General features: G+C 27.9%; 1 protein-coding gene and 1 non-coding gene across 3 annotated transcripts in view; both read left to right on the plus strand.

Moving 5' to 3' along the window:
- The first annotated feature begins 4754 nt into the window (after positions 1–4754).
- trnag-ucc (transfer RNA glycine (anticodon UCC)) lies at positions 4755–4826 on the plus strand. Its single transcript has one exon. It is a non-coding gene; the product is annotated as a tRNA-Gly (tRNA).
- Positions 4827–13320: 8494 nt separating this feature from the next.
- The window catches only part of LOC101237974 (uncharacterized), an 89566-nt gene continuing 79938 nt past the window's right edge, over positions 13321–22948 (plus strand). Inside the window, exons 1-5 of one of the 2 annotated variants that reach the window (XM_065798044.1) lie at positions 13321–13508; positions 20533–20691; positions 20864–21034; positions 21588–21776; positions 22769–22942. In XM_065798044.1, coding sequence (XP_065654116.1) covers positions 13439–13508; positions 20533–20691; positions 20864–21034; positions 21588–21776; positions 22769–22942 — 763 coding nt within the window. In that variant the 5' untranslated portion in view covers positions 13321–13438. Of the gene's footprint in view, positions 13509–18945; positions 19167–20532; positions 20692–20863; positions 21035–21587; positions 21777–22768; positions 22943–22948 lie in introns of those variants that run through there. The other variant, XM_065798045.1, reaches the window with a different exon arrangement.

Below are 22948 nucleotides of genomic sequence, written 5' to 3' on the forward strand. Positions count from 1 at the left end.
ATTTATATAATATTATTTCTAAAAAATGAAGATATTAAACACTTTTTAATTGTTCATTAATTTATTTAACAACAGCCTTGATAGCTGTTAACTTGTTTGTTTAATTGATTGCAGGTTTTATTTTCGGATGAAATGCATTTCAAAGTGGAAAGCCAGTGATCAAAGTTTGTTCGTTACTATGATGGTGGGTCTATAAGGCTACCTTTCATCTACCCGGACACATTGAAAAATATGCCAAGTATCAAGAAAAAATGTTTTGGGGTTATTTCTCTGCTGGTGTTAACAGGAGTACTCTACCCAGTTACTGGCATGATAATCTCTGACACTTATATTGAGGCTCTGCGACACATTTAATTCTAGAGATGTTAAAAGTGTTTCCAAATCGAAACAGAATATTGTTGCAGGATTTAGCCTCATGCCATACATCCAATAAACTCAAGAAAATCATAGTAAAAAATAATGTTAAATCACTTAAATGGCCTGATAACTATTCAGATCTCAATCCAATTGAGAATCTCTGGGCAATTGTAAAGAAAAAACTGCGAAAACATGACTGCACAACTAAAGCTAATCTTACCACATTATCATTATCCTTCAGAACTGATTTGAAGACCCAGAAATCCAAAACATTTGTGAAAATAGATTCAATGCTAAATTGTGTGCAGAAAGTAATAGCACTTCTAGGAAGACTCACAAAGTATCAGTTTATAAGTTTTTATTGAAGATATATTTAAAAACTCCTGGGTTTTAATTGTTTTTGATTTTGATGCAATTAATTTGTACAATACTGTATATATATATATATATATATATATATATATATATATATATATATATATATATATATATATATATATATATATATATATATATATATATATATATTTATAATATATTTATATATATATATATAAACATCTTCAGTAGAGATTGTTTTCCTTGGCACTCCATTTTAATACTGTTTTTTCCATGCTTTATATAAGGTTACTTTCTATATATATATATATATGTTTGTGTGCCACAAAATTTGAAATCAATTTTTGAAAGCTTTTTTCTCAACCAATTTTGCTCAAATTTTGCACACTTAATCATTTTCGATGACAATACAAGGAAATGGAAAAATTTGACCAAAAAAAGTTAATTAAGTTAACAAAAATTTAATTTGTATTTCCCCATACATTTTATTTATTTGATATGAATTGCGTATTACGTCACAAAAATCATTGATTTGCAAATTATTTGCAGTTTCGAAGACATTAAAGCGCAGCGATTCAAAACCTATTGTTTTTTCCATGCTTTATATAAGGTTACTTTCTATATATATGTTTTTTACTTTCTATATATATATTTTACTTTCTATATATATATTTATATAATTTATATTATATATTTATATAAATATATATATATATATATATATATATATATATATATATATATATATATATATATATATATATATATATATATATATATATATATATTTTCCTTCTACAAAAATTTTAAAATTTTAAAAGAACACTGAATTAATAAAAAAAAAATTTAAAAATGTAACAGTAATTTTTCCCTCTACAAAAGATAACAAAAAAAGAATTTCTAGGCCCAATAGAATTCTGCTTGCATAAAGCATGGATTTGAAAAAAGAATTTCTTTTTCTAGTTTCTTTAAGCGCGATCAACAAAGTTTTCTTACCTCCTCCTGCTTTAACTCTATCAACATCGCTTTCTAAACGAACAGCTTTAAGCAAATATAATGCCTTAATGCATCATAGATGGTTTTTCTCGCTAAAGTTTCTAAACTTACTGTTTCTAAAGTTGCTCAAAAATTCTATGCAAGATCTTTCTTGACAACACCTTAAATAGTTTCCCTGTTAGGTGATATCCGACAAAAAAAGAAACAAACTATTGCCGTCAATGAAATTTGCAAACAAATACGATTGGCAACTACAGAAAAGAAGAAAAACCCAAGTTAAGCTGTGATGCCAAGAAAACCACAAAAATGAAGCAGAAAAATAATGTTCCCCAACTTAGCTTAAATTTTAAGTTTTTATCTTACGCTGTAAAATACTAAAATAACAAACTTTTAAATGTTTTCTTGAAAAGATATTTTTATGGTTTTTATGTTATAAACTATAAAAAAAAAAAAAAAATTTTAAATGTCGAATACTGGAGAATAAAAACGTTGATCTTAAGATGTTGTTCTGTGTTCGACGTTTTGACATTTCTGGGTTTATAACTCCTTTATTTATTTTCGGACGTCATTCATTCAGTGACGCCGCTAAGCTTGGTGTCACACAGTGCGGTAAACGTTTGCTGTCACCCCTCTAGAGTGACAGGTGAAATATTAAACTCAAAAAAAAAATTATGGCTTATTGGCATTTAATTGATTTTGGTGTCACCCCTCTGTGTCACGTTGTTATGGTGTCACCCGGTGCGGCCCGCACTCTCCTAGCAACGCCTTGCATTCGCTTTAAGTGTATTGTAAAGAGCAACTATCATTTTATACGATAAAACTTTTAGATCGATCATTTCCCAAATAACGATTGTTATAACGATATGTTCACGAGGATTGCTAGCTAGAAAAGCTACTAATTAGCTAGCAAAAATTTGCATTCGGTATTTATATATTACTAGTTGTTATTTACCATCATACAATACTATTATTGTTGCCTATTATTTATTTCTTTTATATACTTACTATTCGTCTCAGACGGTTTCATAATAAACCAACTGTAAGTCAACTTTGCGTTACAAACACGCGTTAACGTAAAGCGACGCCAGATTTCTATTTATAGTATAAATAGAAATCTTTTCTTACACTGCAAAAAAAGATTCAAAATTTATTCGCTGCAATAAAAAAAAAAAAAAAAAAAATGAAGTCATAATAATAGTTTTTTAAATATCAGGGATCCAGTATATTTTAGTGTTTGAGGTCTCAAATCCAGGATCCAATATATTTTAGTGTTTGAGATCTCAAATTGTGAGGGATTTAAAATTTATGCGGTCATAATTTTTGAACGCTGAAAAATTATGCAATAAAGCTTAACAATTTATCGATGAATACAACTTTAGTTAAGTATAATAAAAAAGATATTTTATCAACTTGTTGCTCTTACGTTTGGGGCAGTTGTGGGCAAAATTTTAGGCTTTTTTGTTTCCTAGCTCAAATCATTGCTAAGCATCTTTATTTGACATAAGTATAAACATATAAATTTGGAGTTTGTTCCATGTCTGGAAGTTATCTCAAATAAAAAAAATGCTGGATCCGCCCCTGCATATACGCTATAAAAAAAAGTTTTTAGTTTTATCAAAAACTAGAAACTTTTTTTTTATAGTGTATATACAGGGGCGGATTCGGCATTTTTTGTTTACTTATATTGGCTTTTATATTGTAAAAGTTAATATAAGTATATATGTAAGTTTATATAAGGGATCGTCCATAAACTAAGCTACGCTAAACTACACTAATAAGCAAAACAAAAAAGATCTAAAGTTTTCCTTTGCACAGCCTTAAGTTATATAAAAAATCAAAATAGCCTATTAAGTTTAATGAAATCACCGCGTAAAATTGCTTTAGATGTCCTACTACCGTTTTTTAAGTAAATTTAGCGTTGCGGAATTTATGGACGATCCCATCTCGGTGTAGTTAAAGCGATTTACAAATTATTCAAATTTTTTTTTTTTTTAAATTGGTATCATTTTATTAGGGTATTAAGTCTAAGCAAGAGCTTTAGCTGTTATAAATTTTTTCCTTCAGGTTTTTTTAATATCTAAAGAAACTTTTCTTTTATATATATATAATTTTCAAAACCTTTTTAGTACCCCTAATAGTGAATCTAAAGAACACCCTATTGGAGTCTTTAGATCAATTTTGCTCACCGGCGTTAACATGAACTAAGTTAAAATCTCTTGAAAAAGTGTCTTATGGTCATCTATAAAGGACGTCGCGCTAAGTTTAAATTATGACAAGAAGTCGGATAATATTGGCTCTCGTGCGCAGAGATTTTAGAGTTTTAGTCTTATGTTTCATAATAATCTCCGCGGAAAAAAGCCAATAAATTATTTTACTTCTACTAGAAGTAAAATTATTTATTTGCTCTTTATAAATTTATCTTTATTACTTTATAAATTTAATTTATAAATAAATTTAATATTTGGGTCTTTATAAATATTGGCTCTTTATAAATACTATTTAAATTCTAAATGACGTCCTTAATGGGTGACCATTTAACCCACTATAGATCCTAGTTCTAATCGGTTCTGACGTATACTAACTATATGTAGTTATCAAAATACAATATTTCTATCAATTTTCACAAAAAATATGAGAATTCGGACCAAGAAAGAGCTTTCAATTACGAAAAATTGCCAATAAACGATCAGAACAGATCATATCATTAAACTATAATGTTCATTTCACCTAAAAAACGTATTCATTTAAAATCTTTTTCAATTTCGGACAAGCGATTGTGATTTTAAGAAGATTTAAAAAAAAAAGAATCTCTGGACTGTTTCTTTTTGAAACAAACATTTATATTTTATGAGACGGCAAAATTTATCATTTTAATTTTTTTCGTCTTTTCATAATTCACAGACCTGTTCATTTAACGAAAATATGTTGCAGTCAACAAAATATCACACAGATGGTGTAATATATTAAATTGCCTTAACTATACCGAGGTATAAACAATAAAACTTTCCCTTAATGTTAAATAATAATGGTTTATATAATAAAATTGTCTTTAATCAGTACAGGCGTCGGTGGTGTAACGGTTAGCATTGTTGCCTTCCAAGCAATAGATCCGGGTTCGATTCCCGGCTGACGCACTGATTTTCTTTTTTATCGGGTCATGGTACTCATTGTATTTAAGGCGAAAAAAATTAGATTCAAAAACAAGTAAAAAAATTAGATTCAAAAACAAAAAAATAGGCACTTCTATATTTAAAAAAAAAAAGAAAAATAAGTTTTTTTAGGCCCGAGAGAGTAGAACTGAGAAAAAGGATGTAGCTTATGCTGATAACATCATTCTTCTCAGTTCTATTCTCTCGGGCCTAAAAAAACTTATTACAAAGTGTAAAATGTACAACACCTTAAACGGCATAAAGCTTAATGCTGTCAGAATCGGAACTTTTACTCTCTGGAAAAAGACCAACGAACTACAAAATATCCCCAGACGACGATCAAATTAAACCTCATGAGAAACTTTATCATCTCGGCTTTACGAGGGATACAAAAAAAAATCAGTTTTTGCTTAACTTAATAGAATGAATATTGGCAGTAGGATATCAAATTTCCAGGCAACGGTGCGAACTATGATTCAATCTGGAGGTCTATCTAATCCAATGTATATTATCCAGTTATATAAACCATTAGCAGTTCCGACGCTAACCCACGGTCTAGAGCTCTGTGAAAATAAAAAGTCAACAATGAAAAGACTTGACACACTTGGAAGGAACGCAGTAAAATCGCTTTTTAATGTCTCCAAGTATAGTAAACTATATACACTCTCTATTTAAAACTAAGAAGATGTTAAATTATATACACCAAAACAAAATAAACCTATTTATCCACCAAAACAAAATAAACCTACATATTTATTGTCTTTTAAACAATAAAGTAACCTTTGAAATCATTAATTCCCAACTTAACTACTGTTCAGTTAAATCTTCTATTTTTTGATGATATAAAAGAATTATGTGATATTCATAAACTGCATATGAAAACCTTAATGCTGGTTAAAAAAAAAGTAAAACTTAGAGACTCAGAGAATATAATTCCTGAAGCTACTCTTCGTATTTTGGTACAGGCGGTTCAATGTTGGAATGTAAAACAACAGCGAACAATTTTTAAAAACACTCTTGAAAAAAACATTCCTAAATGATTCTTTTTTCTTAGTTTGTATTTTTACCTTGTAAATATATTTAACAGAGGGTGATTAATAAAATAATAACAATAATAATAATAATAAAATGAAAAAAATACAAATACTATGGGAAAGGGGGGTAATTAGTACCGCTGTGCAATTCGTACCAGCGTCATTGTTCTTTTTCTGATTCGTTGAAATCGTTGAAACACGATAAAATCAAGCCAGCAGATGAAATATGTATACTGACCAAAAAATGGCGGAATCGAACGTTATAGAAAGGAGGTAAGTCTGTTTCCCTTTTTTTACACTATTTGATGTAATAATTACACTGTCCTACTAGTCGTACCTTGCAGGCGTGGATATACGTAACTTATTTATATTTTTTTATGATGTTAGCCCATCCATTCTTCTTCATTAATAAATACGTTTTTTTCCGATTCACTTTGCCCATTGAAACACTGAAGTAGAAAACTATGTTTAGTCATAGTCGGGTAAATCGTACCTGTGATGGTGGGGTAAATCGTACCTGTGGTACTAATTACCCCAACCTCTAAAGATAACGTTGGTACTGCTTCATGTGTGATGAGGACATTGAGGAGGGTATGATCCAGTGTTTAATTTGTGGAGCATGGGTACATGTTGCATGCTCATCATCTGAGTCTCAAAATGGGTCACATGATAGTTATATATGTGAATTATGTCAATAAATATATTTTACAAGTGTAGAATGAACCAGTTATTGTTTTATTTATTACTTATTATTAGTGCTGAGCTTTTTTTTTCTTCATACCCTTTGGTACTTATTAGCCTCACTAGTGGTACTATTTGAACCATCTTGTGGGTAATTAGTACCACCTTGTCTATTTTTAGTTTGTATTAGTGTGCTTTTTATTTTAATAATTACATCTTGAAATCATGATTGTTTGTTTTAGTTTCATCAATGCTTGTTTCTATCTAAAAATAAACTTTTTCCTACATTTAGTTTTATTTTTATTAACTTTTTTCCTTAGGGGGTACTATTTAGCCCCCTTTCCCCTATAAGTTAGAGTTAAATATTAACGTTTAAAAAATACCAAGCTTATCGTTAAATTATTAACGTTTAAAAAATACCAAACTTATCGTTATATTGTTAACATTTAAAAAATACCAAACTTATCATTATATTATAACGTTTAAAAAATACCAAACTTATCGTTATATTATTAACGTTTAAAAAATACAAAACTTATCGTTATACTCAGGCTTGTGGAGCCGAGCCGGAGCCGGAGCCATGGAGCCGCTGTTTTTTGGTGGAGTCGGAGCCGGAAAAATCTAGCGATTCACGGCTCTCTTGTATTTTTAATGGAATATAATGTTGTTTTTAATAGTAGACAAATATTATTCACTTATCGTTGAACGAACTTGTTGAACAAATCGTTTTAAATATTATAATATCGATTGTTAACATTGCTTTATTGACACATATTATTATTTTCTGTTTTTAGAATAGGTTTTTATTAGCTTTAATTAGCCTCCCAGTTGGTTTAATTTTAAATCATAATGCATGTAACATGTAATATTGGTAACATAGTCAAGAGAAATTTTGTTGTTGTTGTTTATAACTTTGAGAAATAATAATTATATTCATTATTAGCGGCAGTTGGGCGATTTTAAAAATGGAACGGGGGAATTTTGTCCACCCCAAACCCCCTCCGCAATTTTAGGAGCAGCCGTTGTTCAGTAGCTAGATCTCTTACATCAGAAGTTAAAAATAAAGTTAATCATTGTTTCTTTTAATATAAAACGTTTCAGGTAACGAGAAACTTTGACTTAATTTTGGCTGTCATTTTACGATTATTATTGTTATTATTATTACTGTTAAAAAAAATTCCGACGAGCAAGTTTATTAGTTGTTATTTGTAATTGATATACTCTTTCTTATGTACGCACGTTTTATAAGTAATTTAAAAAAACAGCAACCAATTTAAAAAGTTGAAACTCGTAAAAAAAAAACTGGCGCGAAACCTTCACTGTTTATTTTTTTTTTTTTTTTGTTCATTTAACAATATTCTCTGGTAAAAGTGTCGTTGGTACATAATATATGAAGAACACGGAAAATTATCAAAATACATGTAAACATAAATTTATATATTGCAATTTAAGTGAAGAATTAATAAGTTAAAAGTTTTAATCAGAATATGTTCTGCGATAATTTTATTAAGTAATCCTCATTTCTGGTGAGTTAAGGTAACTTATTTTAAAGCCTAATAAAGCAACATTAATTAAAAACTTTTTATTTAGAAGGTTCCATTAGTTTAATTACAGATTTATCTTGTTGTTGGTCTGAATAAATCCTAATTAGGATTATATTTTTCAAGTTTAATTTTTCCATTTTAGCATTTTGTTTAAAAAGTTGTTGATGTACATTTAACATGACTAATGTGACTAAAAACACCGCGGTTGTAAACGAAGATATGTTTGAGGATGAGTTGAAATGCTTTTTCTTCAGTGAAAAGGAAAAGCATATATTTGCTCCTCTTGTTGAGGAGAATCAAACTAAAAAAATTTGTGGCGCGCAAGTTAAAATGCTAATGGATGGAAAAGGAGTAAAAAACCAACCTCAAATATGAAACGTTACATTAAGAAGAGCCACGGAATACTTCATCATAAAATTGTTAAGGAGCAAGAAAAGAAAAAAGCCGCACAAAAAAGGAATATAAATGTATCCGAAGTTACTTTGTCAGGAAATGGAGATTCTCTATCTTTTGGAGGACAAAAAAAAAACAAAAGATACTTGACAATTTTCTTAACAAAGTTGCTATAACAATATCGAAAGAAGATTTCAAAAAAGCTTTAAATATGTTAGTACTTCAAAATGGAGCTTCGTTTAACATTTTTAGCGGAGATGGAATAGAAATTTTGACCCGAGATTTGGCAAAAAAATTTGGCATAAAGATCAGTCGTGAAAATATGCGTCAGGAAATTCAAACTTTAGCTGAAAAAAAGCGTTCTGATTTGATAAGCGATTTGAATGGAAAACTATTTTTCCTTAAAGTGGAGCATCAAGACATCGGCGAAGCTTTCTTGGAGTCAATACTCAATTTTTCTCTAGCGGCAAAATATTGCCAGCATAATATACATACATGTACATTATGCTGCCAAATACATGCCAGGCACAAAGCTGAAGATATTCAAAATGCACTTAAAAACGTACTTGATAAGTTTGGCATCCGAAAGGAACAAATCCTTGGAATTAGTACTGACAATGGGTCGAACATGATTAAAATGGTGAATGATTTTAGCAAGACGATTGAGATAAACAAGATTATAGAAACACTACCTAGTGAAGATTATGATGAAGGCGGAGATGATATTACAGAAGAACAGATTATTGAAGATGCAAGTAGTTAAACTGAGGGTTCTGAATTCTGTGAACAGCAGCATGATGGTTACTTTGACGAAATCTCCAAAAATATGAACACTATTTATCTTCAACGTTGTGGTGCACACACCTATCAACTTGCTGTCACCGATGCAATGAAAGAATCGGAAATCAAAGTAATACTTGAGCGTACTCGTAAAATAAAGCTTGTCGTGCTCCAATTGCTATGGAATTTTGCAAAAATACAAAACCTTTTAAATTAATTTTATAAATTTTTTATACAAACTAATAAATATGTTTATTTGTTATATTTCAAGAATAAAATATGTTCTATAATATAGGTGGCAGTTATAGACAATGTAACTAGATGGTCGAGTACATTTAAAATGCTTTAGCGTCTTTTAGAATTACGTGATGTCGTTGAAGAGCTGGAAGGAAAATATCCAAAAGGGAGTTTTGCAGTGCAGCCATATCAGTGGAAACAAATAAAGGAATTACAAAGTATTCTTGAAAAACCTGCTATTGCTACTCAAATCTTTCAGTTTTAGGATCTCACGCCAGGACACTTTGTCTATGTTTGGGAACTGTTAAAAGAACAGTTAATGGAGGGTGATTTTAAGAAATCTGTTTTTGCTAAAGCCATAAAACAATCTATGGAAACTAGGGAAGCAATCCTAATGAGTAATCTTTTTTTCTGTGCAGCGGTATTTGCAGACTTACACTATCAATGTCTTCTAAACGAAGAACAACAGGTATTTTTTCTCATCATTTATTTTGTGAGAACGTTTTTTAAACTTTGATTAAAAGATTTTACTTTTGATTACTTCGATTAGAAATTGAAAATATATTTATTATTTTAGAGTTTCTTAAAGCAAATTTATTATGTTATCTTTTTTAAAATTTTAGGTAGTTGCTGAGGACACTCTCTGGTTGGTTCAAAAAAAGATTAATAAGCAAAAGTTTGGTTTTCATAGATTGGAGGAAGATTGTGAAACATTTTCTACAGAGAGTTCTGGTGAGAAAATGAAAGACTTGTATCTAAAAAAGAAAATTTTTAAGAGAATGATGCAGGCAAGAAAAAAAAAGAGTTAGCAATCTGATCAAGGATCTATTCAGAACATTGGGATTGAGGAGCAAGAATTTAAAGGCACACTTTGAAGTCTACCTAAATTAGCGCACGACCTTTTGAAACAAAAAGAAAACTTGACGTGCAAAAAACATCTGGAAGGAATAGAGTTTTTCCCTTCAATTATACAATCATCGTGCGAAATTGTCACAGCGCTTCCAATGACGCAAGTTAGTGTTGAGCGGGTGTTTTCAGCACTCAAATTTCTGACGCCAGACCAAAGAAGCCATATGACATCGGATCTTATTGATGATTTGGTATTTTTTAGGACAAATAACGGATACATTTGACTTGTTTGAAATTTAATTTTGGGTTTGAAATACAATGATAATAAAGCAAAAAATTAATATTGATAGAATATTTTATTTTCTTTTTTGCCCCCAAATCATTTTTTACAATATAAATATGTGGTAGTAATGGATTCACATTTTAAAAATGAGGGTTGGATAAAAACTAATAGGTGTAGTTTTTATCCAACTTGGGAAACAAGCCTGAATATTTTTAATTTTCATTCAAAATTTAAATTTAACTTATTAGGTCCGGTAGCCGGAGCCGAGCCGGGAGCCGGATATTTCTTTGAAGCCGGAGCCGAGCCGTGAAAAAAACCTGCGGCTCCACAAGCCTGGTTATATTATTATTAGTTAAAAAAATACCAAACTTATCGCTATATTATTGTTAGTTATGCAACTTTCAAACCACAAAATTTATGTGTTTTTTTTGTATGACTTAGGACGTTTTTTGCGATTAAACTTTTTTAAGAGCCGGATCAACGTATCCATCACATCCGTTCTTTTACAAAAATGACAAAAAACAAAAATTAAAAATATACTAATAATAAAAACTATAGTAATTGGATCTTCAATGGCTAGAAAAAAAAAAGTGCAAAAAAAAATCTGTTTAAAAGTTATCTTTTTGGTGGGAGCATATTTTTTGTGTGATCAACACTTACCATTCAAAATTATCCACTTTATTAGGATAATATGCAATAATTGATTTTGTTTTTAAATTAAAAAGACATCAAATACTTTCAAAAATATTTAGGTTATAAAATGACATTATTTTTTAAACCTCTAAAAATAAAAATCTCAAAAAACTATTTTTGTATTTATCGATTTCTTGTCTGAGATGTTAAAGAGCCTGAACTTAAATCGATTTTTTTTTTTTAATTCTTATCTTTGACAATCATTAGCTTAGGTTTTAAATGAAATGAAATTAATGTAAATTTATTTCATTTCATTCAAATTTATTTTTTGTTAAATACGACTTATTCTACTTGTACTTAAATTTTTTTTTTTTTGTTTATACAAAATTTAAGACATTTATAGTCTCTTTTTGAACTTCTTTAGGTTTTTCTCAGTCTATTTGCTTTAAATTATTTTAAATAAAATCTAAAAACGTTCTTAATTTGGACATAAATATAGATCAAAAAAGCTAGAGCTTTTATAAAGTGTTAAAGTCAATAAATTTCAGAAGAAACATTTTTTTTTTCACTCTTAATTAAAAAGTTCTCCAATTAATAAGTAAAAGAAAACAAAAAAAGTTATATGCTGGTAGAAATCTTTTTTTTTCAATTTCCTTAAGAATGTTCTATTGTTTAATTGTTTTTGCAATAGTTAAATAATTCCAGCACTGAGCAAAATTTTCACTTAAAAATACCATTTTTCAAGAACATGAGATTTCAACGATCTAGAAATTAAAACTAAAGTTAGGTTTCCATTATATACCGCAATTATCTTATATTAATTTCTATAACGTAAAATCTTGATAGGCGTATTACTTTTTAAATAAATTTTAAAAAATTGCTTGCAATCCACAATAAGACTTTTAGTGTTATCCCATTAAACAAGTTAATTATTTATCTTGCAGACCAGATATTTAAAGGAAATATCTTGATTATTCAAATTTATGATCGTAACACAAAGAAAATTCGTTTTGTTGAGACAGAACAAGAAAAACTTCGTATTTTTGTTTATTCGGTGAGGTAACAAACAAAAATTTCATATTGAACTGATAAAGACAGTAAAAAATTATAGGAAAAGCTTCAGAAATGCGTAGGTTTTCTAGAGTTGTACGTGTATTTTAAATCACTTTTACGAAGCAGGTCCTAAATGTAGTCTCCCACCATACTTTTGTTATATTGTCTTTGATAACGATAATAAAGTCCATTATATCTTAATGAAAGCGTTTGCCTTGTTCCTTTGAGTATGTCCAGATGTTCTTTTTTATCTAATTTATCAAACGTCGAGGATGCATCATTTAGACATTAGACGTCGTAAAACGTCCGCGGGACATTTACTTTCAAAGACGCGTAAGAATAAATATTTACAGCAATGACGACTGAATTACAAATAAAAGACGTTCTTAATTGAGAATTAGATGAAATCATGTATTCCTAACTTGTCTATACTGTATAAAATTGATTTGACTCTTTCTTTTATATGAGCTTATGATAAGAGTTTAGTGGATTAAAGATCAAAAATTATCTCTAATCAACAATGACAAAAAAAGTCTTTCTAAAATGTAATTGTCAAACCTCTGTTGCCCCCCTCCCACTCATTTCCTTCCCCTTCCCCTTGAAAATTTATAAATTGTATTAAAATTAATTTATGATTATTTATCTATTTAATAACGTGAATAAGAAGTTGAAATAGAAAATCTTGGTTCTGTTCAAAAATTTTGGGAGCTTAAACTGCAAAAAATCTTTGATTTAGGTTTTCTAATTTTATGTATTTTGCTTTAATTTATATCTTCATCAAACCATGTCATGACAGATAAAAGTTGTTTTGAGAAATTAAATACTTTTTTGAAATAACTTTTTTTGATTGATAAAGTTTTCTTTTTTCGATTAATAAAGTTTTGAAACACATCATCTTTTATAATATTGAACAAAACTTATATATATGTACTTTCCAACTGCACAAACATTTTCGACTGTTTACAATGCCTTGAAAGCTGGATAAACGAAGGTATGAATGAGAAAAAAAAAACGAGAACGTAGTTCTCTAAAGTTGCAACACTGAAATAGACTGTTTAATAATTGCCAAAAAAAGGGTTATGATATTGCACATAAGAACATTTTTTTCAAATGATATTTGTGAGCTTCGTGATTTTGGCTCTTGCCAGTTTTAATGGCTTAAATAGTCAGTCAGTTAAAGGTAAAGTGATTACAATAATGAATAATAGTTAATGGTTATAGTTATAATTATTAATATTGGGACCAATTTTTTGTCAAATTTTAGTCCAATACTAAACTAGTGTGTAACACAAATTTGTGAAAATATATAAAATATTTCAACATTTGTATAATAATAACTTTAATGGTTTCCCAGTATCTTAATCTTTTATTATATAATTTTATTGCACTTTTTTATTGAATGAAGTTTACTTACATTTGTATTATAATAATTTGTTTAAAAATTTAGTAATCTAAATTTTTATTTTCATCTTTTGATTACATTCATTTCGCTGTTTAACAAGTAAAATTCAAGGTTAGCATGAGCATTTGTCCCCCCAATATTTTTTCAAATAAATAGTTTTGAAATAATTGACTGACAAAATAACTAAAAAACAAAAAAAAGTGTTTTAAAACTTTTTGTGGGCCACTTAATCCCGCACGGCCCCCCCCCCCCCCCCCCATTTAATTTTTGTTCCTACGGGCCTGATATATATATATATATATATATATATATATATATATATATATATATATATATATATATATATATATATATATATATATATGTGTATATATATATATATATATATATATATATATATATATATATATATATATATATGTATATATATATATATATATATGTATATATATATATATATATATATATATATATATATATATATATATATATATATATATATATATATATATATATATATGTATATATATATACAGTATCGGACAAAACGAGTGCAACCAAATAATGCTAATTTAGTTTCTTTGCATAAAAGTGCTGCATTTTTTCAATTTAGAGAAACAACTATGTAACTGTTTAGAGACAAAGTTCTTCAAGTTTTATTCATCACAAAGTTCATTATTTTTACTCAAAAATTAATAAATTAATCAAAAGTATTAAAAAAAGTTGATTTCCTTCTGGACAAAACAAGTGCAACTCGACAAAATGTTGACCAAGCTGTATTTTGCTATCAATATTTCGTGGCGAATCCTTTGTTGTCGATCACAGCCTTGAATCTTCAAGGCATAGATTCGATCAGGTGATCAATGAAACTTTGTGGAATCGCTGCCCAGACCTTTTGGATTTGTTAAAACAGTTGATCCTTATTACGAACACCTTCACGATTAATTCTGCGGTTGACGATCTCCCACAGGTTCTCGATAGGGTTGAGATCCGGAGATTGAGGCAGTCAATCCATCACCGATAGGTGGTTGTCTTGAAACCACTGTTTGACTACTTTTGCAGTGTGTTTCGGATCGTTGTCTTGCTGAAAAACTCAATTTATTGGCATATTCCATTCAGCATGAGGTAACATAACATCTTTCAGGATATTTTTATACATGAAACGGTCCATTATTCCATCGTTTCAATGTATAGACCTAGATCGTTAGCAGAAAACACCCCCAGACCATTACATTGCCTCCACCATGCTTCGCGGTCTTATGGAAGTAACGTAAATCGAGGCGTTTTCCGGCCGGTCGACGTACACGACAAATGCCATCGCTCCCAATGATGTTGAATTTCGATTCATCACTAAACAGGACAGTTCGCCATTTTTGCACATTCCAGTCAATATGAGATGTAGCAAACAGAAGTCTTTTCTTCTGGTTTTTTAGTGAAATCAGCTGTTTCCTTGCAGAGCGTCGAGAGAACAATCCGGCTTCAACAGCACGTCGTCTGATTGTTCGGTCCGATACAGGCAGCTCTAATTGCTTTTTTATCTCGACTGATGATATCCAGGGATCCTTCTTGACGGATCTGACAATCATAGAATCCTCTCTAGAAGTGGTGGAACGCGGTCTTCCACCTTTGTTATCTGCTGCCAACTTCCCCGTAGAACGATATTTGGAATTTGGTCTTGGTACGGTCCATTTTTTCACGCGATATTTATCACAAATACTTTTATAATATTATTTATACGTTTATAATATTGGATTTGGTCTTGATACGGTCCATTTTTTTATGCGACATTTATCACAAATACTTTTTTGCGACATTCCACTTTCGTAATCGCCAATAATTTTCTTTCTTAGTTCCAATCCAAGACTGTCGGGAGCCATTTTTGCACTTGAAGTCATAAAAATAATAAAAATAAATAATCACGCTTCTCAAGGCTAACCGTGTTACATTTACCTTGTGATGATACAATAATGCTCTGTGGAACACAACGTCTTGGTTGGATGTGGACTGTATTGATGTAATGAAACACTTGTTGTATTTCGCTTCTTGTATTGATGTCTTCGATAAACACTTTGATAAAACTCACTTCGATAAACTGTCTTGATAATACTGACTGATTGACTTCCATATACTGACTGAATTACATGTTGATTTACATGTCTCTTATGTAGTAAAATGAACCTGTGTGAACCTGTTCTGGAAGATTCTAGATGCTTCTTTTCGATGCTTCTGGAAGCTTCTGGATGCGTCTGGATGCTTCTGAATGTTTCTGGATATTTCTGGATGCTACTAGATGCTTCCAAATGCTTCTTTTCGAAACTTCTGGAAGCTTCTGCATGCTTCTGGAAACTTCTGGAAACTTCTGGATACTTCCTTTAATTATTAAAACACTTCCGTGTCGTTGACACGGACCAGACTTAAGAAAATGAAACAAACCAAAAAATTTGCACTTGTTTTGTCCGCTGCAAAATTGCACTTGTCAACGAAATTCTGCCTGTGTGCTGTCACCTGTCAGCTGATTGCTCATGTCATGGCATGCTATGACTCCAGACTCCTGAACTGTTTGCTGTGGTAGTATAGTTCGTTTCGTTTTTAAGACATGTAAAATTAGGAACACTTTTTAGCATTGTTCGATGTTGGTTGCAAAAGTTTTGTCCAATACTGTTTATATATATATATATATATATATATATATATATATATATATATATATATATATATATATATATATATATATATATATATATATATATATATATATATATATATATATATATATATATATATATATATATATATATATATATATATTTATATATTAAAGAAAATGTAATGAAGAAAAACATTAAATAGACAGACCAACTAAAAATAAAGTTAAAAGAAATAATGTTCGGAAAAAAAACTTTAATGTTACAATTTTTAAGTTATATTAATTTATGTTGTTTGCAATGTTTATTTTGTCGTGTGTTTTTGTGTATTGTTTAAAATGTCGTGTATTTTTGTTTATTTTTTATATTGTCGTGCATGTTTTTTTTATACTATCGTGTAACTTTGTTTTGGTTTATATTGATGTGTACATTTGTGTATTGTTTATATTGTCGTGTATTTTTTTTTTTTTTGTGGTGTTGTTGTTATTTTTTTTTTATGTTGCGTTTTATATTTGTTACTATTGTTTAAGCGATTTCATATTTTTTGTCTCGTCATAAGTTTTAATAATATCCTTTTGTTTTATTTTTTTATTTTCTTAAAAAAAAAGAAAACAAAATCATATAATTAAATCATCTGATCGTTAAACGTTGTGTTACCTCATTCATTTATGTGTTATATCATTCATGCAATATCTCTCATATCAGCTCGTTCACTTTTTCCTTTTTTTGTGTTATTAGTCTTACTTTTTTAATAGTTAATGAGTTAATGTTATTTTTTTTATTGATTTTTTTTTTGGTCACTATATATATATATATATATATATATATATATATATATATATATATATATATATATATATATATATATATATATATATATATATATATATATATATAAATATATAAATAGTGACAAAAAGTATATATACTTTTTGTTGTTTGTTTGTTTTTTGCTTTATTTATTTATTTTAAAGGTGTCACTCAAATGACTTATTTTTAACTATACGAGTGACACCGAACCTAGTTTTGTAAAATTATAAATAAATTAGTAGTTTTTTTAATTTTATGGTTAAGTAAATAGACATTAGATTCCTATTTGATCACACGTTGTGTTTCTCGATTTCATGTTTCGTAACGATTAAATGGCGTGGTTCTCAATTTTATATTTATTAACTATTATTTAAAGGTTCTCAGTTTCGTTTTTAAAAAGTGTAGTCTGAGTAAAATATATATGAAACAATTTATGAGTAGAAAAATGATATAAGTAAAAAATGTTTAAAAAAAAAAAAGAAAGTGTGTTTAATTATTAATACTTATAGTATATAAGTTTTCCGAGCCACACTAAAGATTTTTAAAAATATATTTTTTTCTTAAACAAAAAAAGCTTTACACAATCTTTGTGTAAACGATTGCTTGTTTGCAATTGTATATTTAAACTGCTAAAGAGTATAGATTCAGTAATAGATTATGAATTTAGTAGTTATTGATGAATAGATCAATGATTTATTATATAAACTAAATGTCTAACTTGCGGTATTTTATATTTTAAAATCGAGCCGTTTTTTTTGTTTGTTTGTAATTATAGTACACCATTTTTAAAAAGGACGAAAGCTGAAGCCGATGTGTGAAATAAAAGTTAAAAATGCAAGTTAAGAGCATCAAAAGTTCCCAATGAATAAAGATAATTCAAAAACACGTTTTAATAATTATAAAATACTTATAATAGTTTTTTATGAAGCTAGGTTTATTAAAAAGTATTATAATTCATAAAAAAGCTTTCAAAAGCATCTGTCATTTAACTTTTCTATTCAAAACTGTAATCAAAAATTTAAAAGGAACCATAAATTATTATTTTACAAGTATTCCAATTTCCTCTTAACACTTTTACATAAATAGTATTTATATTTAAAATATATTTACTTCATTTAAGAAAAGAAAAGTCGAACAATAATTGTTTACAAATTTAATTCGTCATTTATAAAAAGGGCAAATGCTTCACTTTTCGGATTGAAGTTAGACATCTAGTTTATATAATATATCATTTGAACAATAAGTTATAAAACATCAAAAACAGCATCTTACGAACTAATTTTTCTTTTATTTGTGATATTTCGGTCTAATTTGAATCATCTTAAAATTTTACGTCTGCAAAATTAATCTGTGCTTTTGTTTTGATTTGCAACCGTAGAAACCACGTGGCTAAAGTTGTTATATTATATTTGAAAATTTTTGCGCCATGTGCTGCCATATTAAAATATTATTAAATAAAGCCATAATAAATGCTTATTATCAGAGATTTATAATTTAAATAAATTTTAGTAAATATTTATATTAATATAAATGTCTATTGAGGTTTAATAGTTAGGATCTAAATAAAAGAACTTAGATATTATATTTCAAGATTAATATATTGTTAGATATTTTATTAAATCTAAAGCTCCTATATATATCTTTTCAACAAAATATTTAAAGCTCCAAAAAATTTGGAATTATCTAGAATTGTTAAGCCAAAAAGATTAATTAATGTAATCTGATGAAAACTTAAAAACAAAATAAACCATTAGAAAAATAAAAATTTTGTGTAGTAAAAGCTAAATATACAAAGAAATGAATTTAATTTATCAATAAAATGTTACCAATTCACAACAAAATCAAAGCATGTATTTTACACTTTTACAAGAAAATTCAAGAAATAAAAATAAAGTAAATCTAATTAAAAAACAAAAAAATTGAGGTTCATGGCATTGTTGCTTTATCTATCAAGTATAAATTAAAAATCAAAAAGCGCATGGTAAGTAATCGAAGTTTTTTATTTCATTTTAATTTTTAATATAGTTGAAAAGTTAAAATTAAATTAATTTTTTTAATGAAAGTAATTTTATTTTTGTTTATTATCTTAAAATTATTTTAATCATATATACTAAAATATATTAAATAAGCAATCAAAGAAAATGATTAAAAGAAAAATGTTGTTTTATTAATTTATGTTTCTATTTTATATATGTAATTTTTATGTATCTTCTTTATGTAAGGCAAAAGTAATTTAAACTGTTTTGTTTGTGTTGCTATAAATTGCATTTTTGATCTTCTGTGCTTTTTCAGCAGCAGATAATCGTTCTAAAGTTTTTTTAAATTTCTGCATTATCGATTCTTTGAGTTGGTAATTTCTCTCTCCCATATAACAAGAACTGTTTCAATTGATGCTGAAAAACTTTTTTTCATTTCTTGTTTCTCTTCTAAATGGTGGAAAAGCAACTTTCAAAAGACATTCTCTCTTGAAGGAAGTCTAGCAGTTGACAGAATTTGTGTAGGTTTACCAACAAACTATACCTCAGCAGAAGATCTATTGGTTGCCATATTGTATGTTTTTAAATTGAGCAGAAAGCAAAATGTTAACAATAAAACATACAAAATATAGTTTACAGAGGTAACAATGGTATAAGGCAAATTGGCTATTTTAGTGAATGATATGTATAAAAATAATATGTATATAATTTGGATTGTAAAATGTAGATTATGCCTACTAGTTTAGAATTATACAATTTATATTATCTGAAATTTCTATTATATTATTCTTGCAATATAATACTAACATTTTGTTAATTTATCTTATAAATTATGGCCGCCCTTAAAATTGCTTCCATTAGTCTAATTTTTGGTGCACATGATCCTAGGTGATAAAGGAACACAGGCAACCTTGAGGAGAATGGTTTTTGTGACATAAATTTTTTTTTATTATATACATATATATATATATATATATATATATATATATATATATATATATATATATATATATATATATATATATATATATATATATATATATATATATATATATATATAATATGATTACTGCTGTTCTCATTTAGTCCTTTTTTTTAAAAATGAGAGAAAAACCAACTTATAGAATTCAAAGTATTTTTTTATTATTAACAAAGTTTTTTGTTTGTTTTTATATTGTTTTCAAATCATGCCACATATGTTCTGTCACTGAATTTAAACAATACTAATCTTTTTTGCTTTTTTCTATTTTAGTTCCCGAAAAAATTCAACACAAATTGTCTAATAAACTCTAATCAACCAGAGTTTATTCAGAATAGGTAGTTTTATTGAGTCAATAATGTATTTTAAAAAAGCATAATTTTAATTTGAAGGTGGTTGGGCAGCATGGTCAGAGTGGAGTGGTTGGGGGAAAGGATTGTGTGAAGGTAACCAGCGTGTTAAGACAAGGGCTTGCTCTAATCCAGTCCCTTCTACCAATTCTGATGATCTTTACTGCATTGGTGACAATTATATCAAAGAAGTTGGCGAAAGTATGATTAGTTATCTTTTTTTTATGCTGGTTTATGTATTTTGTGTATTAATACATTTTAATACTATTGATTTTTTTTATTTAATAAAATATATGATAGCTATTTTTATTTAATAAAATGTATAATAATTGTAAATGTATAAACTTTATAAACTTTTATTTAATTTTTTTAGTTGATGGCGGTTTGTCTGAGTGGTCACAGTGGAGTTCTTGTGAAAAACCTTGTGGTGGATCAGTAGTTAATCGAACTCGGCAATGTGACAGTCCTTCTCCAAGTAAAGGAGGTTTGTTCTGCCCAGGAGAAATGTTTCAAACAAAACTTGAATGCGTTGCACCATGCCCAGGTATCTTTTTAAACACCTTAGGTATTTATAATGATAAAAAAACTTTGTTTTAAAGGTCAACTTGTTTTGGCTTGTTAAGGTGTTATGGAGTTATAAGTTTAACATTGAATTGGTAACAACAATTTTTTTTTTAAAGTGTAGTTCCTTGACTGAGAGAGTCACAGATTTAGAAATGAATAAAAAAAAGTATTACAACCATTACAATCTTCTAAAACATTTTTGAGTAATAAAATTCTTATCATTATTATTTTTCTTATTTTTTTATTTGAACCAAAACTTAATCTCATTATATATTTTTTTGTTGTTGATATTTTTTGATAAAACCATTTTATATTATGAATGTGTTTTTGTGTTATTATATTGTTTTATTATGTCTATTATGTGGTGCGATCATTTTGTGTAACATTTTTTAATACATATTTATTTATGGCATTTACATTTGAATTACATTAGGCACCTTATAGTTAAAGAAATGACATAAAAAATGTGAAATTATAAATTATTATAAATTATATGTTTTTTGATTTCAGGTAATAAAAGTGTATTTTTTTAGAGGGAAGAACTGATGGTGCATGGTCGCCTTGGAGTGAATGGACATCATGCCCTGAATTATGCTCAACATCGGGAGGTGCTTTAGTTCATAGATATCGATCCTGTAATATGCCACCACCAATGTATGGTGGTGCTCTATGTCCTGGAAATGCTTCTGAAACTATAATGTCCTGTTTTGATAGCTGCCCAAGTAGGTCTTATTTAGTTATAAACATTTATTTATAAGAAATTCAATTGCTAATTATTTATATTTATAATTTTGTATAACTAAATTATTAAAAACATTTATTTAAATTAAATTCAGATTGTTAATAGTTTTTTTTGCAAAAAGTATTTTTTATTAAATTGACATTTATGGTTTTCTATAATTTTGATCTCTATAAATTGATTTAAACCAAAGAATAACAATTTTTCTTCTTCTTATACTTAAAGTAAAATGTCTCCTATTTTGTTTATACACTCTTTATGCTCAACATTTGCATGGACATTTCTTTAAAGAAAAAATGTTTAGACAATCACAGATAAAGATTAAACTTTATTGCAGATGAAAATTAATCATAATCAGGACTTTTTGCATTTTTAAAATAACAGGCACCTGTTGTAGTACATGTCTATGACAGGCATCACCTTTACAACATTTTTTTTTTATCACAAGTGTCTCTGAATTATGACAAACCTATACAGTAAACTAGAATACATTGTAGTCTGTGTGCGGATTGCTCAACATATTTCTTAGCTACTCTTACAAAGAACTTACAAATTTAAAGATAAAATATAAGTAAAATAAATCTGATTTTGAAATAGGCAAGAAAATCCCATCAACTGCATCAATAAAAATAATAATCATTATTATAATTTATAAAAATCTTAGTTATTTTATTTCAAAGTTTTAATTTCAGCATCAATGAGGAAAAAAAACAACAACAATATATTCTCAGTTTAAATAATTTAAAATAGTTTAAAAATTATCATTTTTTTGTTGTCTTTTTGTATTGGTTACAATTCAAGACTTTTTAGAATTTCGTATTAAAATAATTGAAATTACTGTAAAAGTTTACTAAATATGAAATCATATATAAAATAAAAATAAAAAAAAAGTAATAATATATTTTAAAATTTTTAGTTTTATTAATAAAAAATAAAATGAAAAAAAAAAAAAAACTAAATTTTTTAACTTTTTAGTTCATGGTAGATTTGGATCCTGGTCCTCTTTTTCAGAGTGTTCTCAGACATGTGGTTCTGGAACAATGCATCGGTCAAGAACATGCAGCAGTCCTGAACCACGTGGTATAGGTGCAAAGAACTGCACTGGAGTTTATGATGAAGTGAAACATTGCAGACTTGCAGAGTGTTTTGGTAATT

This window comes from Hydra vulgaris, chromosome 05, assembly GCF_038396675.1.
Source record: "Hydra vulgaris chromosome 05, alternate assembly HydraT2T_AEP".
NCBI lineage: Eukaryota > Metazoa > Cnidaria > Hydrozoa > Anthoathecata > Hydridae > Hydra > Hydra vulgaris.